Source organism: Emydura macquarii, unplaced genomic scaffold, assembly GCF_026122565.2.
Source record: "Emydura macquarii macquarii isolate MOO-44397 ecotype Brisbane River unplaced genomic scaffold, CSIRO-AGI_Emac_v2 contig_2205, whole genome shotgun sequence".
Lineage (NCBI taxonomy): Eukaryota > Metazoa > Chordata > Testudines > Chelidae > Emydura > Emydura macquarii.
The window spans coordinates 34395947-34420186 of NW_027132342.1; the positions used below are offsets into that span (position 1 = coordinate 34395947).

Here is a 24240-nt window from a genome sequence, read left to right on the forward strand (position 1 = left end):
ATAATCATTTTGACCATAATAAATGACAAAATCTTTCTTACTGGCATTTAGGATCAGTTGTGCGTAACAGAAACAAAGCCATCTTGAATATTGATTTTTTAAAATTGATTCTTTGTAGAAGGTAATCAGACTACAACAGATAAATCACAAGGAAAAATGTAAAGCCCTAAAGGGACTAAAGACAGTCTGGTTTCCCTGTTAACAATTTATCGTGCAACAGCTTTCTTGAAGAAAAACAATAAGACAAAAGTGCGTGTTAAATTATGTAGAATTCATATAATGCTGTCTACCACATTTTTCAGATGTGCATGCAGATAATTCTGTAGTTCAAAGTATTTTCAGATTCATTAGGACATGTTGTAATTCCCATAAAATATTTAATCCTTCACATTTATAGTCGGATGAAAATGAAAAACTCCATACAGCATAGCATGTTACACATCACTCTGATTTATTTCAATTTTCCTTTCTCTATCTCTACAGAAGATTGTACTAATTTTATTTGGCAACAAATTTTTATATTTTAACAGAATTCTAAAAAAAGCCCCTTATATTTGTCCCTTTTTTATCAGTTCTTCAATGGCTGGGTGGCTTGCAGATTTAGCCTGACCTTTGTGTAATTTAGTTGAGAAGAAAATAAAATATAATTTCTTTTACCTCCTTAAGACAAAATCAGTATTCAGTAATCAGGATCTTGTGCTGTCCACTTTAGGTTTATGGGCTGGGAATCTGAAAGGGAAATGAAAATGCTGGGAAAAAAGAAGATTGAACAAAAAGGGAGCTGCATGAAATGACGAACAAATGTTACAGCATTTTTTTAAAACTATGATGCACATGAATGAGGCATCCCTTGTGATCTTTAAGTTGTCCATCTGTGACTTATTCAGAAGATGACTCCATATTTTAATGCCCTTAGCAGTGTTAAAGAGAATTGCTTTATATTTAAGATGAAATTTTATTATATAAATTCTCCAGTATTTTAGGCACAAGTAGTTTTTCTTCATCCTCAAACATATCTTTTGTTGCCATCATGTTTTTTTCTTGAACAAACACTAACAATTCATATTGTGAGAATATCTCATCTCAGTCATGCAGGAGACTCAGAATACTTTGGTGCAATATAGTCATTATTGTGACCATAAACATACTAAGACATACATTTTTGTGTGCCTTTTTCATATTATTTTATTTGATGGGATTAGAGGATTGAGGACAGAATGGACATTTCATCCAAAATGGCCTTCATCAAATTTTATGTCTAGAGAGAAATCTAAAAAGTCAATGGAACTAAGTAATCTAAATAAGAGTTTCCCTGTCCCAGGGGCTTGGGCATCAATGTATTGTATCAAACAATGGCGATGCATGAATCTGGAGAAATTGCAGGCAAGTAAAGTGCAAGTAGGATGCTAAGCAAAGGCAGATTGTCAGTCCATTACAGGTCAGAGCGAAGGTAGATGTGAAGATAGAACACAGGAATAGGTGCCCAGGGGGTTCTGGGATGGATTGGAGGACCATCATATCTCTCTTGGTGTGATTCCTGTTTTCACTGCAGTTATCTCGGGGTAGCAACATGTGATAACAGCTGCCTCTGGATCTGCACTATGGGGAAAATCTGTGATAGCACCCAAGTTAAGTCTATAGTGAAGTCAAAGTTTTAGTCTCTGGGATTATCTGCACAAACCTTTATAATAGACTCCATGATCCTCCCCTTCATTTCGACCCCTTCTTTCCCCCTACATGATACTTATTTTCTGGAGGTGAGGGAGGCCCAGTGGAACTCAACATCTTCAAGGGAGCAGTCTGGCAGACATGTTCCCCCCTCTTTGGTATTTTCAGGAAGTGTTCTGGTGGTCCCATCCTCAATCCAGTCTGTGATAGTTATCATCCACCTTCCTCCATCTAGCCACATGTATTGTATTGAGGCAGCAGTTATAAATAGCATATTCAATGAGTTTAGAAGTGAAAAATAATGAAGTGAAAGTTAGAGACAGGTGATAGCGCAAATTTAATGGATGTGAGAAATTAGTATGCATTAAGAGGGGAAGGAGTTTGAAGAGAGTTAAAGGCTGAGGAAAAAGGTGAGTGAGAGGACAAGGAAGGCAGGAGGAAATAGGACACTGAGGCAAGTGGGTGGTACAAGAGAAACATCACTGTTTGGAACAGGAAAGGAAGAGAAAAAGCTAAGGTGGCAGAAGAAGGGGAAATCAGGTTAGATTTAATCAACTTTATTTTTGAAGAACTTGACATGATCCTTTCTGGAGAAAGAGAGAGGTGCAAGAGGTTAGGTGGTTTTAAAAAAGGAGTCAGAGGTGGCAAAAAACAGATGGGATCAATATTTGTGGAGAAGTAGTGTTGCTTGATAAAGAAAATGGCAGAACAAAAAGAGAGAAGGAATTTGAAAGTCTGTGTGGTCATGGGACTTTCAGCAGAGGCACTTAGCAGAAGATACAAAAGTTGGGGATAAGGCTAGGATTGGGAGTTGTTGGTAGAGATCTTGTGGTGGGAGAAATAGATGAAAGAGGCAAACCTGATAGAGCAGAGTGGAGAGCGTCACTGGCTGAATGAATGGAAGAGGGGTATTACAATGGTTGAGGAGTCATGGAGATCTGTGTATTGGAGGTCATGGAAAAGTTGGGTGTGAAGAGGAGGGGATAGTTAGAGAGGGTAACATAGCAATGGAAAGATCAGAAATTGAGAAGTGTTTAACCAAGATACAATTGAGTGAGTGGCTATTCTAATGCAAGGAAAATTTGATCCAAGTTTGCAGATCAAATGAAGATGTGAGGGCAAGGAGGCAGGCTGTTAAAGTGTTGGATGAGACATTGATATAAGTTGCCAGTGATGAAATAGGACATTGGTACAAGAGGGAGAGCCAAAAGTCAAAATCCTTAAAGAAAGTGGATGAGGAGAAATGAGATATTTACATGATATCAACAACTTGGAAGTGGAAAGGAGAGAAAAGTTGGATGGAGTGTTGGTCAGAGGTGGAAGAAGTGTAAAGGGTGAGGGGTGTTGGAAGTGACAGAACTGGGAAAGAAGCCGACTGCCTCGACCACATTCCTTTGTGATGGACTTGGGGTGGAGCTCATGTGAGAAAGAGAAACTGACATAAGAGAGAATAGCTGCAGAGGTGACGTCTGAAGGGAGATCCAGGTTCTGAGGGAGGAAAAGATGAAGAGGTCATAGAAGTAGCTGTCCATTCTAGATATGGAGCTGGCACTGCAGAGGGTCAGGAGAGAAGGGTTCATAGGTATGAGATTAGAGTGGGGACGGTTCAAGAGGGACAAGGGCAAGAGGGTGGAAAGGATGGGAGAAAGAAGGAGGAGATGGAGCAGGGAGATCGTGTAGAACGGGCCTGAGAGATCAGAAACTGGAAGGAGATGTTGGTAGGTTCAACTGATGGGTATCATAGATGGGAGGGTAAAAGGAAAGGGGAGATGGCGTGAGTGGAAGACAGGAAAGGGTGCACCAAGAAGGAGAAAATGATGCAGAGAAGGAAGATGAAGGACATGAGAAATAAACCTTTGCTGGCCCTGGCTAGTATACTACTGAGAAGACTCAATTAAGCCATGTATCTGAGGTGCAGCAATTTAAAAATATTTGCATTACAGTAGTTCCAAGGGGCTCCATCTGTAACAGTCTCCTCATTGTGCTACTTGTTGCATAAATACACAGTAAGAGATAACCCCTGACCCCAAAGAGTTTAGGCCCAGTTTTTTAAAGTATTTTGACACCTAACTTTCACTGATTCTCAATAACTTTTAGAATCTGTCCCTTAGGCTTTGCAGCACTGAGCAGAGCAATGCCCAAATACTATTAAAAATCTGGGCCTTAATGTCAAGATAGACAAAGGGTGAGAGGATAAATAGATATACAGAGAGGTGAAGTGACTTACATAATTTAGGGCATCAAGGGAAATCAGTCACTTATACAGTGAATCAATCAGTAATGCTGAGAATCAGCTGCAGAGTGAGTTTATTGTGAAGAGGTTTAATTCTGGAGCAAATCATTTATGCAGCCAAGAGAGTGTGTGCAATAGATCATCAATAGAAAAGCAAGAAATAGCAGGCGTAAGAGAGCAAGGGCAGCCAAGTCCCGAAACTTGTAGAGATTTGCCCTAAGAATACCAGCGCAGCTCAGATGTGTTGCCGTGGTCCTGCAGCTCTGCTGAAGGAAAGGAAAAGATGGCACCTGTACTGTGCAGACACCTTGTGTATCAGTGTCAGTGAAATTGGTTTTCTTCATCTTGAGAGGTAAAGACCAGAGAATATGCAGTGCCAATGATAGCAGGTGATGTGAACGCAACAGCTTTTGTGGGAGGATTAGAATCCACAGCTGCAGACATTGTAACAGTTTTAGACTGTGATAAGAGAATGTGCTGTCCTATAACATCCCATCAAAGCCACCTGTTCTTATGAATTACTTATTTATGAATCTGCTTCTTTATCATTTAATATCATGTAAAGTGCAAAGTGAGCTTTCAGACTTGTACTAGTACTTCATAGGGTCAGATGATGTGAAATCTTATCCTTATCTATGTGTTTTCAACCCATTCTCAAGTTCATTGTTTACCACATCTATTTATACCCCAGTACGTGGGATACATATTTTCAATACTAGTTGCTGAATACTGCACAGTGTGTTTTACTAATCCTCCTGACAAGAATAACAGAAAACAATTATGTATGTCTTTTATATTCAAAAAAATTTAGATTTCTGGGTCAAGGGTTGCACTGGAGAGTGCTGAAATCTCATGAGCTGTTCAATACTGTTCATAAAACATTTTTTTAAATGTAGTCAAAGTTTATGTAGGGACTTAAACCATCATCAACAATGGAACATGCATGTAGTCTTCAAAATTCAACCACATTATTATGATCAGCATTTTTATTTGCTTCCCTGAGAAACCTTTAGAAGTTTGACATTTGATTATGATGTCATATTTGAGGAACGTCGATACAAAAAAGCAGCAAAAAAAAAAATTAGCGTAATTCCTTTGGCTTCTAGTATGTTTACTGATGCACTTCTAAATCTTAAAAGTCTCATTATTAAAGCATATTTAAATCTCAGTTGGACAGGAGTCATTTATTGCAATATCTCTAGCGCTTTAAGCTTTAAGCGTACTTAGTTGAATTTTAGATCTGCAACTAAATAATGTACACAGTACACATCCCCATCTAGAATTTATTAATTCTGCTTCTGCATTAACTGGATTAGCAGCTGCAGTTAGTTTCTAATGTCTCAAATAGAATATAATTTGCTTCCTCTTAGGGAAGTAAGGAACAAATTTTTAGGAACAAAAAGAGGCAAAAGGAAGTAAAAATGGAACCGATATGCTTGAACATTATAAAATAAATATTTTTGAAACTATAGTATGGGCCTTTATTCTCATTTATATTAAATTATGTTTATGATTACTTTAGACTACTAGAGCAGTGTGAAGGGACCTTAGTGTAAATGAAGGCCCATTCCCTTTATAGGAGAAAATATAATATCAGATAACTTGGGCTCCAGTCATCAAAGTATTTAAAGCAAGTATGTAATTTTAAACATGTGAGTAATCTCACTGAAATAAATAGGTCTGCTTACACATATGCTTAAATACCTTGTTGAATCAGGGGTGTGGATTTTAACATGCATGGTAGTCATAGGGACTGGATAATCGTATACTTATAAAGAGGTTGTGTGAACATCACTATTTGTGCATTTTAGTCTGAAATATGAATAGAGTTTTTCCTGTAAAGATAAATACTTGGGTATTAGACCCTATTTTTTTATGGGTGCCACAGACAAATCATGCAGTTAAAGAATTATCCATCTTATGATTTCAAGTGAAAATCCTTCCTACAATTTAAAATATAGATGTGAGCAGCACATCTGAATGAAGCAGCTGCCCAGACTTCTTTACCAAGAGACAAGACAGGACCACTTATCAGAAGTCTTTAGTGAGGTGCTCTTCAAATCTAGAAGTAATGTGTTTGAACATATAAGGATCTTGCATGTGCCCACAATTATTTATGTGAAAGTGTTGAGAATAAATTAAATTTAAATTTTGCACTCAGCCATTAAACTCACAGCAGCTTAATTTTCTAGGAATGATACTTCCAGTAAATTCTCTGTAACCCAGAAAGTAAAAGGTTTAAAATAATCTATAATTCCCTAATCCTGTGTTTCTTCTACCTCTCCATCACTGATTCAGAGCTCTGAGAACTTTCAAATCTTGTTCCTGATTTTCGGTATCATATTCATCCAGTTAGGGAAAAGAAACTATACCATATGTCTTACGTGGTGAAATATAGTTAACTTATAAATTTATAATATTGAGTATTTAATATTCAACATCAAACTGATTGTGATTGATCCATAATGTAATAAATAAAAATAGAGTAGTTTCAAATAATGATGAATCCAAAGAAATCAGATGATTGCAGATGATCCACAATCAGAAAAGAAGGCTAAATTCATCAAAAAATTATCCTGAACATTTACATTTACACTTTACATTTTACAAGTGAATAAATTTTATAAATACAGTTGAAAATAACGTTAGCTAAATAATATTACATTAAAAAAACCCAATGGTTAGGTATAAAACTTCAAATATCAGTGTATGTGTATATTCATACTGTTTCGTAATAGGAATGAGTCCGTACTGATAGTTGCAGTTTATATTTATAAAATTATACATCACTTTAATTTTGTGTCAATGACTGTTTAGTTCTGATAATATCATTGAAGTGATTTTAAATTATGGTGTACCATTCGTAATTACTTTGATAAATATACCTGTTATTTTGATAAGTCATTGTAGATGACAGTCTCACTAAAAAGTATTACTTTATCAATAAGGTTACATGTGTTGAGAGTTTGCTCATCTGGTGACCCAGAGCTCACCTCTTGAGCAAATGAACTACTCAGAGCATTTGGCAATCAGGAGCTCACAAAGCACAGGCCTTGGTAACAAGGTGCTGTCTATGCTCCTTATGCATATCTTTTGTTTCCATAGCAACAAATTCAACATAGCATTCAGTTTTGCAATGGTACAGTATACTTCCTTGATACGAGGAAACATGGAGACCCATATTTTAGAACAAATTACTAGCCAGAGTTGCTTTGAGTTCACTCTGTAGTAACCTTTCATCAGCCAGCCATCACTAACCTTGAACTTCCATATCTAGGTTGATAGCTTTTTTTAGCATTCCATTATTTTTAGTTGATTCACATCAATTGCATCACGTCCACCAACTATTAGTGTAGTTTATTCCACATAAAATTCAGTCAAAGTATTAAATTTTCAGTCACACTTTTTATTTAAGCATTCTGTGCTATGTTCTGTTCAGTGTCAGTGTCTTTAGTTCTGATTTTTCAATTTTGTCCCTCTCCTTTTCCTTGACTTGTTAGTCTGATCCAACCTCTTCTACCTCATCTGATGATTATCAATATGTTATGGAAGCTAAGCTACAAGAAATGATCTCCATACGTAGGAAGGTAGTCCTACTGGACTTTACTTTCTATTGCTAAATAGAATCCATCTGATTTGTTTTTGTTTATTTTTTTAATTATTTTTTTAATTGATAATCAACCATCGTGCAGTTCAGTGCTTTAGGAGCTTACAATTTTACGATGGCAGGTTTGTGTTCAAACCATGCACAGTCTGCATGTTACATTTGGCTGATTTCATTGCTCATAAATAACTCCAATGTTTTGCTGATGCTTGGATGTAACAGGCCTTTGTAGCTGACACATTTCAAGCAATGCTGTTCAGCTGCCTGTTTAAATAAAGTTTATTTTTTGAAAACTAAGTTTGCAGTTAGTAGTAGCTTGCTTTATATTTTGTTTAAACTTTACCGAGATAAAGACTTGCAAAGCGATTTAAATTTCAGACCGAGTCTTCCTATTTTTTTATAGGCAGAAGAAAGACATGGTAACATTGAAGAACGTATGAGACACTTGGAAGCTCAACTTGAAGAAAAGAATCAGGAACTTCAAAGAGTATGTTTATTGCAGACAATTTATTTTCTGTGCTTATAATTTGACACTATAGGGCCAAATTCTGCCCTCGGTTACATGCCTACAACTCCATTAATTGCAAAATATTGCTTTTGTGAATCTGAGGGCAGAATCAGTCCTGTATTTTTTATCACCTTAGTCAACTGATTTAAATCTAGTTTTTGTTGGCTGTAAACAGTCTCCTGATACAGAAGTTTCTAATATACCTCGATCAGGCGTTAGTGTGCACTGATCAATAGATTAATTTAAAATATAATTTCGTCTGTTGCTGGATATTTTAAAGAAAATGTGTTCAGTGATCACAAAATCTTCACGTTTTAATAGGGCATTAATTAAGTTTCAAACTTACCATTGTGTTTTCCTTTGTTCTGTACTGAAGGCAAGACAAAGAGAGAAAATGAACGAGGAGCACAACAAAAGATTATCAGATACTGTAGACAGACTTTTGACAGAATCCAATGAGCGCCTGCAGTTACACTTAAAAGAGAGAATGGCTGCACTTGAGGAAAAGGTAAAGTGCAAAGGGCAGTATAAAATCACAATTTAATGAGGCTGCTACTGTATAAAATAATTTATCTACTTTATCTGGATATAAATGTGATGCTGATTCTATGATGCACAGGCAAATGTGAGCTTAATTTCTACAGAACTAATCCAATTTTTAGCATCAAGAAAAATACCATATAGTCATATCCTTGTAGAGTTTTTATAATTTGGTGGATAATATATAACTTACAGAGCTTTTACATTGTCAAATCAAGATCCATACTTTCATGAAAGAATCCTCCAAATGCCATTGTAAGGTTCATATTAAGTATTATTATCTCTATTTTACTGATGGGGAACCAAAGACAGAGAGTTTACGTGACTTGCATACAGACACAATGTGAGCCAGTGGCAGAACCACCAAGGGTTAAAACTCAGGAATTTCCAAGTTCCAGACCTATTCTCATTCCTGAATTGCATCCTGCCTCTTCTGTGCAGTTAAAGTTTACATAACAGATATGTGCTTATTTATTCTCAGATAAATGTTTTATTCAGTGTAAGAGTGAGATGTATAAGTAAATCAGTGACAAAAGAAAGAATAAATTATGTCAGTTGTTTTTTTGTGGATTTCACTAATCCCTTAGTTATCTTAAAGATAAATAAAAAACAGATGTGTTCAACGCTTTAGGAGGGAAGGCTGGAAGATGATTAATGTGATGATATTATAGACTCAGCTTGAGGATTTGTGATATAAACGTTCAGAAACCTTCTCCATTTGCTCTTGTCACATCTATTGCTTGGACCTAAACACATCCTTGAGATGTTTCCTGGGAGTATTGGTGAGCAAATCCATGTTTGGACCTCTGAATTTGGGTATTTTCATTTTAGTCATCCCAATCCCACTCTTCTTCATACAAAGACTGAAATGTATTTCACCTACACAAAGCTACTGGCTCAGGAATTCTTTCCACAGATCAGATGCACCTCTGCATCATTGATATGTTAGTGTCTGGGTCCCTATTCCTTCTGCCCCATAACCTGACAATGAAGTTTATGTTGTGCAAAGTTGCTCTGGCCCTCCACAACATAATGAATTTCACTCTAAACATCAGGTTCCTTTATGTGGTAGAAAACTCACTAAAGTCTCCTTAAAAAGTCGAAGAAAGATGATCTGAAATCCTCTGAAATCTGATCTGATCTGACTCTTCTGAAATTTTCATTCAAATACACCTCCAACCAAACTTCTTCAAGATAACATGTACAGCCACATATTTTTGCTGCTCCTGAGGCAGAATATTATAGAAAGCAATGAACATTCCTGTCACAGACATAGCCTGTAGGGAAAAGACCATGTAATCTCAGATTAACACATTAGCAAAGTGTCTCCTGTCCTCAAAAAAAAATCTGAATTGTTAAATCTGACCTGTACACATTCCAAATGTATTAACAGATTCATATTGAAAATTCTTTGGAGAACAAGATGGATCAGTTCACTTAATTTAGTTAACTTGATCCGATAGCAGTTGCTCGTACTGGATATTTCTTCTTGTTTTATTTACATTTCAAATGTCTTTCTCTCCTAGAATGTTTTAATTCAGGAATCTGAAAGTTTCAGGAAGAATCTGGAAGAATCTTTACATGACAAGGTATGATATAACACTCGTATTTTATCTGTAATCTCATTGGTGTTTTAGAAAAATCATTTGATGTTATTATTTCAATATGAGAAAATATGTCTGTGGTGTACTTAACGTCTCAGACTGGCACCTGGAAATGGATCAAATAGTAGTATAATACTCCTGATGATCCTGGAGTAGATGGTTCTTTAACCAGCCAGTTGTTTAACCAGATATTGATGCTATATAAAAATGCCCCTAAAAATAATGTTTATGGTTGAAATCCTGGTCCCATTGAAGTTAATTGACTTCAGTTGGGTCAGGATTTCACTGTACAAATTGTAGTTCTTTAAAAGGCTGGTTTAACAAAGATTTTCATGTAAATGATTACACTTCTTTAGTTAAGAATAACTAAACTGAATAACTAGTGAATTTGATACATTTACTCTAACAGGTGCAGTGACATTATACTAACCATAGCTGAAAGTTGCCTTTTTCAGTTCAGGGCAATTTAACCACAAAACACTGGGTTAGTGCATCAGTCAAAATAATTATCCATGTGTATTCCAAACACAAGTTTTCGGTTTTATTTTAAAGATATACTTGCCTTTAAGGCAGTAGAACACAAAAATACATCCACCTTTAGGTTTATACATAAAGCATTTTTGCAGTGTGTCCAATTAAATTAAAATACATTGTGTAGAAAGGAAAAAATATAGCTTCACTTGCTCCTAGGGGGAAAGTAACTATTATCATATGACACCCGAAACCAGCATGAGGTCAGGAAAATGGCAAGAGAAAATATCTGTTTAAATCTATTCTTATTTTACTAGTCCTTAATGTAATTTTGTAGAGAGAAAGGGAGGTGCTGTGGTTAAGGCAGTAAACTAGAGCGCCAGAAATTGTGATTCAATCCCTGACTGCTGCAAATTTGGTGTGTGACCTTGGGCAAGTGTTTAATCTCTCTGTGCCTCAGTTCCCCATGTGTAAAAGGGGATAATAAACCTTCCTTTCAACGACTATTTGTCTTGCCTATTCAGACTGTGAGCTCTTCGTGTCTGTTCTGTACGTGTACAGCTCCTTGTAAAATGGGGCCACTAAATACTACCATAATGTAAATAACAACAATATTACCTTTACATGTAATACACTAATACCAAAAAAATATATATATTTGTTTTCACTTATTTTTGGGCTATTAATGTGGCAACTGTATAGGAATCACTACTTGAATTTTCAAATAAATCAAACTTCTCCTTCCCATTACCTCAAATGTAAATTGCACCTATTTTGGAGAAATTAGGACTAGAATTTAATCTGGGTTAAATAACATAGTAAAATATCAGAGGCCCTCTCAGTGGCACATGAAAGCTTTTAGTGCTGCAACTTCTGGTGCTGCTGATGAACTAATTGTGAATTTTACAGGTCCCATTTTTTGCCAGTGTAGGCAAGTTGTTATCGGGCTAAAGTTATCCCCAGTTAAACTTTATTATTAAATCACATTGGAGGTGAATATGGCTAATTCTTTTTCAGTTTGGATTCCGCCCTGAATATTCATAATACTTACTGATATATATGAAAAATCAGTTACATATTCTGAAATTAACTTTTTACAAATCTGCTTGAAGTTTTTAAAATGTTTTTATTTATTTATGTATTTATTCTGAGGGGATGTGGGAAGAGTGGGGAAGAAGAGAGAAAAAAGAGAGAGATTTTTAGTTCAATGGGTAAGCCCCATAGCTAAAGCTCAGTACATTTAATATAGAAGTGTTCCCTTTCCAAATGAACCCATTTTTATTTCTTACTCCCTAAACTACAAAATAAAATTCCTTGAATGATTTATTTATTTATTTTTGGCAAAGGAAATGCTAATACTTTTACAGCAGTCAAAAAAATTTAGTCTAATAGACATGGCATTAATTAAATGCAGGTATTAAGAATTAATTAGAAAGTGATCTATAGATTACCAAATCACTTCTGTATTTCTTTTTAATTTAAAAAATACTATAAAAGGAATTATTGGATGTCTCTTAGCACAAGTCCCTTTCCTTTCCCTTCCAGGACCCTAACATTTTGAAACATTGAAAATGGCAGTGTTAATTATATTTCCTTGCTTTGTTTTTGTTTTTTTCATATTTACAATTTTTTTATTAATTTTTTCTATTCCTTGCTTTATTTTGATTATTTTTAGAAATTCTTTATTATGACAGAAGAAAGCTGAATTGTTTTGTTTTTAAAAATCCTCCCAAAACTATAGAAACCTACCTCTTATCCAGCAACTGTTCTAAGTGACTATGTTCATTAATTGGTCCTTAATACTCCAGTTTTATGAGGTGTAAAGTGATGATCAGCATCCTTCATTTCTGCCAGCATCACTGGAAGTTGTTGTTGCTAAGCACCTAATAGGCGGTCTCATCAACTCACAAGATAGAGCTTTAAGGCCCCAATTCAGCAAGACACTTAAACATCTGCCTATCTTTAAAGAAGGTGACTACACACAAGCATAAAACTAGTCATGTACTTAGGAACCTTCCTGAATTAGAGCTGTAAGTCAGTGGGACTTAACTATGTGTTTACATTTAAATATGTGATGGCTGAGTATCGATGGACTTAAGCACAGACTTGAGTGTTTTTGAATCGTGCCCTTACCTGGTTTGCAAGTTATTCAGGACTTATTTGGTTGGTAATAGTCATTTCTAGAAATATCAACATCATCTGCCACCATTCCACAGATTTTTGGCATTCCGCATCATTTTTTCTTATCAGCCTAATTTTGCAATTAGTGCTTCTTTCATGTCATCACCCACAGTAAATGTTGTTTACTTTACATTTTCAACTCTGATCTACTGTTTTTTAGTTTCTTCCTCTTTTCTGACAGAAGTTGCACCAAAAAATGTGATTTTTCAGGCATGACCCCTTCACAAAATCCCTTCCAACTTGTGAAGAAATAGTAAGGAGTACTATACAGCCTTTCCTCAATGCACATGCATTATTAACAGTAATAGCATTTGCATGGGTTCATCAAAAGGAGACTGTATGCCTGAAATTATTTTCTATTTTTGAAGTCAGTAACTAATTTTGTTTTACAGTTTTACATTCAGTGCATCTCGTTCTCAAGAACATTTCTCTTCTTTTCAGGAAGGATTGTCAGAAGAAATTGACAAACTGAGATCTGAACTTGACCAGTTGAAAATAAGGGCTGGCTCTTTAATTGAACCTACATTGTCAAGGTAACTTAAAAGAAACAAACCACAAACTAACTGAACTTCAAGACAACATGAAAAGATTGTTCAAGACTTTATAACAAGGATGTGTTTTTAAAAAAAAGCAATTTTTTAAAAGTCAGCTCTTCATTGGTTACTATTGTTCCTTTTAATTAATTGTCAATGTATAGCTAGGGCCTTACATAAATGAGTATGTATTACCATATTTCTAAGATCAGAATCAAGTCTTCTATTTTAAATTATGTTATACTTCTAAAATTATACTAAAATACTTCAATAATTTCCAGGAAAGCCTACAAATAGAATTCCAGTTGTCAGGTTTAACACTAGAATTGATTAACACATTTAGAGTCAGACTCCCTCAATTATATCCAATAGTTATTTTTTCCTTAAGTGAGAGTTAACAAAATTTTACTTAGTGCTTAGAGTAGGGCCTTGATCCTTCTTATTGTGCAGGTAAAGTTCAGTGGGGTTACTCACATGCCCAATGAACTGTCTGCCAAAGCTTGTTGAAGGATCAGGAACTAACTAATAATGAGACATGAGCTTTTTTAATATGTATTTTATCTGCTACTGATAGCTGAAGGTAATTTATTTGGGAGAGTTATTGCTATGGTCATAGAATTACAGAATAATTTTCCTTTCTATTCAACTATGTCCTTTAAAATAAAATTCACACCTTTGTTTTTCCTGCCCTCGTTTCATGACTCGCAATCTTCATATGTTAAAATTTATGATTTGTCAGTGAAAACACATGGTACAAAACTAAACTGAGAACACTGTAATCTGAACCAAGTACTTTTTCCCTTGAGCACTGTTATACTTGCCTGAATAAGCTTCTATGCACCTTAATGCTTTATGAGAGAGATTTCTCAATGCTTGATTTTAACTTTTTCTTACTTTCTCATAGCTATTATTTTCTTTATTTGTGCTGTTTATCTGATCTATAAGGAGACATATAAATTAATATAATGGACTCAAGCTTGTTAACTGTTGTTATGGTTTTTCATTTTGTTCTTTTGAAACATGAATTATGTGGTCTCTCACACACAAGTTTTGGATAGAGCCTTTTTCATGAGGATCTCAGAGGGCTTTATAGATATTTAATCATAATTAAGCCTAGCAACATCACTATGAAACTGGTAAGTATAACCCCCATGTCAGAGATGGGGAAACTGCCACACCACCAGTGTAGAACAGTGCCATGGTGTATAATGCTCTGTGTTTAATTGCAACATACTCTCTGTGTCAAGCTGTATGAAGCACTTCATTGTGACATCGATGATTTTGCTAGAGTGAAGATCATGGATCTGCTGAAATCGAGAGAACTGCTGGACAAGTTTCAGCACTGGCGCAATGGTTACTGCCCCAGGTGTAGTTGCTTACCTGTGACCTCTCGCCACCATGAGGGAACAGCAGCCTTTTTTGTCACAAACTGTCTCACTGGCTCTTACAGGCTTCTGGGGACACATGCGCGTCACCTGTGCCTTATGTGCTGTCTGAGCCTTACAGCTGTGCCCTGGCAATCCATTCTAAAATTGTTTACATCCCCATCCCTTTTCCGACACTTACAAAGCTGCTACTGCTGGAACTCCTGATTCTAAGAATCCCTCCACTTGTACTTGAATTCCTCCACCTCTCAGGAATGGAGGGAGGAGAACTCATTCTCAGACCAGCTCTCCATGATGAGAGGCTGGTCTTTCTACAAGGAGGATACAACATAGGCTTATGTTGCACAATGAGGTTGGACTATAGATGAATATCTACAGGCTGGAGACTGGAACCTGGAGCCTGCTGATAGGCTCTGTGTACACTCTTTGACCTAATTCAGAATGGGTGTCACATTTTTCAGACACATATACCTAAAGGTTAGATTCACATTACACAACTGTAAGTCATGCACTCAGGCATAATTTAGAGGGTCCTGATTGTGCATGTGTCTTCCAGGCTCAATTTACCATTGAACCAGAAGGATTTTCAAGAAAATGAAGAGTCTCTCTGAAAATAGACTACACAAAAATTCACACTTAATACCCTGATGGGTGTGTGCAAAACAGCCCTCAGAGTGTATGCAGTGTATTATCTTGAATTTTTCAATTTACGTTAGGAATATGAAGCTTTGGACATTAACAATTACTATATGTAGTTTGTACTCTGGAAGAATTAATAATTCACTCTCAGAGTTTATAATTAGTACTTTTATTTCAAAGGTGTATGTTCAATTCAAATTTAATTGTAAACTATTAATTTTTGGGGAAAGGCATGTAAATCACATAATTGATTTTATTTTCATTTTCCCGGCATTGCATTTATGATAACTATTTCTTAATGCACTAAGTTAGTTCATTTAAAACTAAAATCAAAACTATTCTGAAGTACTCTAAATAACAAGGATTTATATTATCAGAACATCCACACGGGTTATAACATAGCTTTTCAAGATTGTCACTATTGTTCACCAGCCCAAGCACAAAATTTACTTGCCCACCCTTCACTATTATGATTTATGAAGGAAAAAAATAGGAGACTCAGCATTTATGACTACAGCATGGAATCTGACATATGCTGTACCTAGCAACTAAACCCTCAGACATATTTTCCAGCATCTGTCTCTGGCATTGTTAATGACTCTGATCTCATACTTCAGAGTATTAGTATCTGTCTTCCTTTTTGTTTTGCTGTAGAATATTTATTGTTGGTTAAAGTGGCAGCTTTGGACAACGAAACCTTGATTTGTTATTCACAGAATTAGCACAGTACATGTAATATTTGTTAAGCAAATAAGCTTCCCCACATCACATAGTCAATGTACCTTTTTCCTGTTAGAGAAGGACCAATCTCTAGATGTAAGAAGACTGTCAGTTCAGTCTCTGATGTCTCTGGAGAAACTGCTAATAATGTCAAGTCGTTTTTTTATGGTGAGGGCAGCTATCTACTAGGAATTCCAACTGAGATCACCCAGACTCTGATTCTCCATACACACGGGAGTTGTAGTTAATGCTCCTTGCAGGATTGGATCCCAGTTTATTTCACATATGTCACTGAATATGCCATCAGGTGGTTACCTTTTAACAATGTCAGTTGATCTCACTTTCCTATTAATAGGGCGCTGCTAAAAAAAAATTGGGTTAATTCCTCATTCTTCTAGGCAACAATTTGTTTTACTTCAAACTAAGTGATCCTATACTGAAAGTGAACCTCTACTGAAATCTGTCTATTGAGAAGAGGTTCTCAAACTAGGGGAGCAGGGGCCTCTGGAGAGGTGTGGAATGTATTCTGGGCGGGCATACTTTTGCTCTTATTACAATGGATTGTTGGATCATTCATGCAACAGGAAAAAATCAAAACAAAACTTAGGTGAAAAACAAACAAGCCCAAATGGATTCAAGCAAAGTACCACTACTGCATATATCAGTATATGTACTTGTGTGGCAGGAGGGCAGGGAGTAAACTACTACAGATACAAATAAGGGTCAAATAATTATGAGAACTACTGATATAGAATACATATCTGGGGCGGGAGGAAGATGTATGTACAGATTTTAGCATAAATGATTTTTCTGAATGATTGCCTTCATTTAGGAAATCAGTCATACCTTTACTTAGACAGCTTTTATCTCTAAAGATTAAAGCCGTTATTTTCTTGGGCAATATTCTTCCACCGACCTGAACAAAAATTTTTTAGAGATAAAAATCCTATTTTGTTTTCTGAAAACTGATTATTAACCTTGCTGTGAACCTTTGAAGAAAGATGGTCATAAACTGATTGTAAGCTTTTTTCCCCTGTTGAAAGGAATTCAAATTTAAATATGGAGGCGTATTTTTCATGTGCGTTTTAGATAAAATAACCCTCTTGATTACTAAAGAAATGCAAGTAGTCAGATTACATTCTGCCTTCACTGTTATTTATAACATATATTACTTTTCAGAAATCCTTCTGTGTAGGAGTAACGTCTTATTTTTCTTTACCATTCTTTTTTCTCCATTCAAATTAGTACAATGAGAGGTGGCAGATGCAATAATATATTTGCCACACACTAAAACAAGCACAAAGGTGACGTGCCTTTCCCCCCACCCCCAAACTATTTTCTGTCAGTCAGTCTTTAGACTGCCAATTCCACAGAGCACAGACCATTCTTTCTTGTCTCCCTGGAAGGCTACTAGAACATCTTGGGAGCTATCATAAACAAACAAATAATAATAATGTGTTGTACTTTAATACCGATGCAGTATCATCACTACAATATTTGTAACATTACATTTCTCTAATGTTATCATGCCAAGCATATCCTTTTACTGAGGCCAAAATGTGGCCAAATCTTCATGATTGTTCAAGAATGCTCAGAGGGGCATGGAGCCTTCACTCTCATATTTCCCTGCACGGGCAGCAACTGTGTTGGATCTGGGAGGTACAGGCAGTACCCTAGATTAGGGTTTGTAACCTCCTGGAAAGAGTCAAGAAAGGAGAACATAGTTTGTGTCCTCCCCACACAGTCCCTACCAGTCACTCACTCACACACCAGCAAAACTGATGTGGGGCAGAGAGGGAATGCTACATTGCTTCAGTGAGTGGAAGTATGGTCCAACTCTAGCATGCACACCCACATGAAAACTAGGAAGAATTCTGACTAAGTCAGCCACAATTCTTCCATGCTCATATTGGAGGTTAGCCCATCCTTATCCCCAGCTCTGCAATGCAGCCAGTGGTTTAAAAGCCACAATCATGCCCTAAATGCACTTTTATAGAAAGTTTGTGGAAGCCAAGGTTCTTAGTCTGTACCGATTGTATTTGTTTAATCTATTAACATAGTACCAGATATATAGCATTCTAATCATAAGCCTTTATATCATAGAGCAGTTGACTAACGTTTTCATAATGTAGAGCACATCTAAATAAGCAGATTGATTCATGGGCATCTCCCTTCTCATTCATGATCACATGACATTCTCATGGCAACAACCATTGCTTACATAGAAAAGTAATACTACAAAAGTATATAGGGTGGGATATGCAAAAATGCTTAATTTTGACTTGACTCTGCTGATTGACTTCAATGGAGCTCTGCCAATTCCTACCAGCTGAGGATCTGACCCTTTTTGGTTTGTTATTTAGTACTTTAATATAAAAACATGGCTCCAGATTTATTTCCTTTATTACCCCACCATACATTTAGAAAATGTTTATTGAATTGTATCCCCACTGTAGTTTCTTTTGGAAGACTTAATGAATTAATGTTGGTAAAACTCTGAGATGCTAGAATTAAAGGTGTTGCATTATCATTAGTCTTGTCTGAATTTACCTATTGTCTGTACCTCAATTCTCTTTTTCAGGCCTCATCTTGACACATCGGCAGAACTGAGGTATTCTGTGGGTTCATTGGTTGATAGCCAATCTGACTACAGGTCAACTAAAGTGATAAGGCGACCCAGAAGAGGCCGCATGGGGGTCCGGAGAGATGAACCAAAGGTTAACCATTTAATTATTTTCACTTGTGAAACACTGGAAGATTTTTTTGCATGTGGTATTATAATGTATTGCTAAACAATCACAAAATTAAACATTGGCATATATGCTTGTAATGGGGTCAGCACCCACCTCTCCTGAGCACCCCCTGTTTGGTCGATGGTTTCTGTAGCGGGTCTTCAGTGACTCAGCCCTCCGGCCAAGTCTCTCACACAGACGGTAGGTGGAACAGAACAAACCCTTCCAGGGTATATGGTCTTTACCTTCTCCTGGCCCCGATACGGAGCCATACCCCCAGGGCTTCCTCCATGGAGGCACTGCCTTCCTGCAGCCCTCCCTGCCTCAGTCCTTGCTCAGTTTCAGTAGCCAGCCAGGAGTTCCTTCTTAGCTCCCCTGGTCCCTGCCCACAATGAGCTGCCTGTAGTCCTGCTGCTCTTTCAGCCAGCCAGGAACCCAGTACTCTCTCTTCCAGATCCAGGTAGCAACTGACTGATTCTGTCTCTGCCGCTACTTTTTATATGGCCCTCCTGCAGCCCCTGTAAGTGCCCTAATTAACTAGTTTGCAGAGAGCTTATGGGGTATATCCTTTTCACTGCCTGATGTATTAATAGTTCATGTTAACATTAAATCCCTACACTGAGCTATGACAATATACCTCACTGTTTGTAAAAGATACTCTGTGAGGTTACAAATTGTATCGTTTTCTCAACAAATGTGTTGAATACAAACAATGGGATTTTTCCATACGAAGCTACAAGTACGTCGACTGCTGTATAGCAGCCAACGCTAATAGCACGGGGAGATATTCAAGGTCAAAGGCAGTTGGAAACCTAACTGGACACCTTTAAAAATCTCTTCCCTAGTTAATGCTAAAATTCAGTAGAAACCATATGAAAGAACTTTACGGCATTTGTATTCATATCAAATACATCTATCATTCTTAATGTTGCTACAAATAAGAAAGTTAATAATCACAGAGCCAGTGTTTTAAAATGTTAAAGCTTCATCTTTTCCATTTTCTAGCAATCTAATCCTGAAATAGTTTCTCAGACTAAGCAATATGCATTTTGTAAATTCCTGCGTAGGTGAAATCCCTTGGGGATCACGAGTGGAACAGAACTCAGCAGATTGGAGCCTTGGGCAGCCACCCATTTGAAAGTGACACTGAAATGTCTGATATCGATGATGACGATAGAGAAACTATTTTTAGTTCCATGGACCTTCTATCACCAAGTGGGCATTCAGATGCCCAGACTCTGGCCATGATGCTTCAGGAGCAACTAGATGCAATCAACAAAGAAATAAGGTACTTAACATCAACAAATTGAAATGTGCTTTCTGGTCATAGGTCAAACTTCCCCATGGTGCTCAGGATCAGTTTCCATACACTGAAGTGGGAGTCCCACTCATGCATTCAAGGGCAGTAATTGGGGAATGTATATGCTTATGTATAAGAATATGTAATATAGTGGAAGTAATGATAGCTATTTCCTTTCTTAAACATGGAGCTTTCGAAGAACATTCCAGGAGAAGAGAAATATCAGGCTCTTTAGAATAAGATATTTTAGGGAATGCTAACAAAGGGAAGCTTTCTGATGGACCTTTATTTAAAGGGCTCCTTTTCAAGATTTTTACATGCCCATCCTACATAACTTTGTTCTACCGTCAATGACCTATTATTCTAAAGATTTGACTTCAGTGCTATGCATGATTCTTGCTGTTAGTTACACCTGTAATACACCTCACATGGATCTGGGTTACTGAGAATTATATGAAAGCAGGAAGGAATTCAGTGTGATGTTCATATTGCAAACTGAGTTGTAGGGCTTGAAAATAAGGAAAAAACCTCAATGCGCTTGTAAACTGCACTAATTTCATCTGGAATTACTGAGAGGCAATAAACACTGAACCCAAGGATGCTATTTTAATAGCCACTTTTCACAGTAGAACCACAGTTCACCAGTTCACAGTTCATAGGTTTAAAAAGATTGTGTGATAAATACATCATAGTTTCTTCAGAACATCCATTTATTACCTCCTAGTTCTGAGGAAGTAGATGAAAGAGATGTAATTAATGCATCAATATCCAGGGTAACCTACTGGTCTGACATACTGGTTAGTAGTCAGATGGAGAATAGTTTGAAATACCACCAAAAGCCCCTTTACCTCGTGCTAGTTTTTCTCAAGTCTTTCTTTTTGGGTAAGGTAGCCTTAAAAAGGAAGAGCCTAATGTAATATACTCTTGCTATTAAAATCTTTTCCATTTTAGAGCGGGTTAAGGCTCCTTATTTTTCATTGTAGGTTTATAATTGCCTATTTGGGACTCCCAGCATATCTCTATTTGATTCATATAGGATTTTGCCGCAGTTTTCTAAAATCTGCTTTACAGCAGTTCTGACAAGATAAAAAGCCAAAGGAAATTTTTGCTATTGGAAGGTTTGATCAAACAGTATATTCCCAATATAGGTAAAACAAGGAATTTGATTCATGTTTTCTTTTATTACAAGGAAGTCAGGACCCTGACTATTCAGAAGGTTATAGGTTAAAAAATACCTTTACTTTAAAAAAAAAATGAAATGTTGACCTATTAACAAGCAATTTATCTGATATAGTGGGGTTTTGACAAGAGAACATATCTGTAGGTAATGTAGATAGATAGAATTTGTGCCATACTGAATCATGTCATTGATCCATCTACTGTAGCATCTTGACTCTAACAATAACTAGTACCTGATGCTTTAGAGGAAAGCCAAGAAGAGAGGGAAAAAAACATAACACACTTAGTAATTTTTGTAGTATTGTAGATTGAGTGAGAGAAGAAAATTCTTAATTTCCCCCCACAGATCAATATTAGCCGATGCCCTGAGGTATAAGTGACTCTCATCAAAAGTTTAGTTTGGAAAGATACCAGTATAACTAACGCTCAGAATAGTTACATTCATATTCCCTTTTATAAATTTCAGGGAACGTTATTCAGTCAGGCGAGTCCACCAAGGAATGATCAAACTCTTAGATAAGATGCAATTTACTCATGCAATATGTCTTATATAAGAGGGTGATCATCTGTTTTATACAAACTGATCTAGTATTTAGATTTATTACTCAAATGGAAAAGATTATTTTAATTGCTTCCCAGAATATGATCCACTTTAAATTTTTCATCAGATCTCAGTTCAGAAAATATTGTAGTCCTTTATGGCCATTCTTAAATGGATTTTAAGCAAGAAGATGAATCTCAGCAATGGACCTTTTATCTTTCCTTTATATTGTAGGCATTATGGCTCCTTTTGTTATAATGTCTCCATATTCACATTTCACTCCAAATCCTTGGTTCACAGTGTCTCAGCCTTCCATCTTTCAGATTCCCATATTACTATGATTTGGTACTTGGTATTTTTCACTCCTCTAATATATATTTATGGGTCATAGAAAAGTAAATGGAAGCAGTATGTAGTTTAAAAACTATGATTAAAGAACATAGTGGTAGCAACCTTGGGCAGTATTTGGGCCCTGTGTCTAAACATCAGGTTAGTTGACAGTGAGAGAGCCATTTACCATGAGAATGAGTAAACACCACAATCCATTTTCAAGTGCAACTAACATACAACAACCTTCGTAGACAAATGTTTCTTATTCATTAGTTTGTGGGGATAAAACAGAGAATATTATTTGAGAGTTTTTTCTCTTTGGAAAAATTAATGGATTATTTCTAATCTTGATCACACAGAGTAACTATTCTGTTTTCAAGAGACATAATAAATTAGAAGGATATTTGGCAGGATGCAGTATTTTGTTTCTTGGTTTCTTTGTGTTATACTACAACATTACTCTTGGGTGGTGGAGGACTTACATGTTTGTTTATAGACACAATAATTAAAGTCGTCCAAAAGGCAAACTGGCATAAATGCAATGGGCCCGGTTCTCTACTGTGCCTAGCCAGAGCTCAGATGCAGTGCAGAAGAGGAAGGAGAGGAGCTGATCTTAGCATTCTGGCCCCATTGTAAATTTAAAAATATGGGGGGGGGAGCTTTAACTTAAGCTGTTGGCAGAAGATGTTCCAACAAAAAGCATCATGCTCTGCCATGCCTACTCTCCTCCCCTCTACAGACCTGGCCCCCTTCCCGATCCTGACACATGTCCTGCCTCCCTTACACACCTCATCCACCCCCGGCTCTTTTATAAGCAACACAAAATGAACAGCAAAGTTCCTTTACAAATGAACACAGAGAAGGCAAAGTTGAGGTTGGATGGGAAGTGCAGGGTTAAGGTAAGTGATGAAAGATTGTATGATAGCCGGAAACTGTGATGGCAGGGATCCCTTAACTTCATTTGCAGATTTTTCACATTTCTTCTTTTGTTTTCATAAAAGCTAAAGAATTTTTTTTAAGATGTGTAATATAGTTTTGAGTATCTACACCTTTTCCCCCCTTTGTTTTGGTGGAACAGGTTAGATGATAAGAGAGAGAGAATTTTTGTCTGAAATCCTCAGGTTTTCTCTTAGTGATAAATTCATGTTCCATATATAAGGTAAAATAGTACAACAGACATACAGTAGTGTGTGCTTTCTTTTCCATTAGCTCCTTTGTGTGGTGTCTACTGACACAGTATCCCTGGAGTCTGAGAAGATTTTATATGTTATTCAAAAATTCAATGCATCTCCAAACTCCATGCATTATTTTGAGTTGTACCTAGAGACCATTCACTCAACCCACATGCAGTAGAACTGAGTAAGATATGTTTTACACAATAAAATAAAATAAATACAAATAAGTAGGGTGAATTTGTTTTTTAAAAGTCAAATAAAGGATTTCCTTTCAGAAGACTCTTATAATAGTTTTTGCATTTTAGAGATAGCTGGTTGCATTCTAGCTTATGAGAAAAAGTTGTTTCCCATTTCCAAATAAGACATACTCCAGTAGAGTACTGTTACTGACATGCACAAGAGAAGGGAAGACCACACTATAGGCATCTGCGAGGCAGCCTGTTTGTCTCTATTTCAAAACTGCTACTGACTTCTTTGATCCCAGATCTGTATCTTGCACTGTTCTTTCATCTGGTCTTTCTGCCTCTAGATATAGTAATATTTCTTCCTTTCCTCCTTTATGAAAATGTGTAATTGTTTTGACCACCTGTGACTGAGAGGGCAAATGAGGATGAAGAAAGGCAAACCATTCATAAATGAGTGCCTTTTTTGTACCTTATTTAGTGAAATTCATTCAGAAGCAGACAGCCCTGTAAAGTCATCCTCTTTTTATAAACTGTGCAGAGAAAGCCTAACGTCTCTGCACCAGTTCTTGTCCCCTGCTCTGGCTGCTTTGTGACTTCCTGGTGTCAGAAAGCAGCTGTAGAGCTGACAGATCTAGTTGTCTGAGGAGTCCCCTGCTTAGAGGAAACCTTGGGTGCATAGAGTCACTATCGCAGCTCATCTGCCCCCCACTAC

At 36.6% G+C, this 24240-nt stretch overlaps 1 protein-coding gene across 2 annotated transcripts in view; it reads left to right on the forward strand.

Annotated features, from left to right (window-relative positions):
• PPFIA2 (PTPRF interacting protein alpha 2) overlaps positions 1-24240 on the forward strand; it is a 534766-nt gene that overhangs the window by 432934 nt on the left and 77592 nt on the right. For both annotated transcript variants that reach the window (XM_067559878.1, XM_067559879.1), the window contains exons 11-16: positions 7909-7992; positions 8390-8521; positions 10080-10142; positions 13251-13342; positions 18668-18803; positions 19886-20106. In XM_067559878.1, the coding sequence (XP_067415979.1) occupies positions 7909-7992; positions 8390-8521; positions 10080-10142; positions 13251-13342; positions 18668-18803; positions 19886-20106 (728 nt within the window). The remainder of the gene's footprint in view (positions 1-7908; positions 7993-8389; positions 8522-10079; positions 10143-13250; positions 13343-18667; positions 18804-19885; positions 20107-24240) is intronic.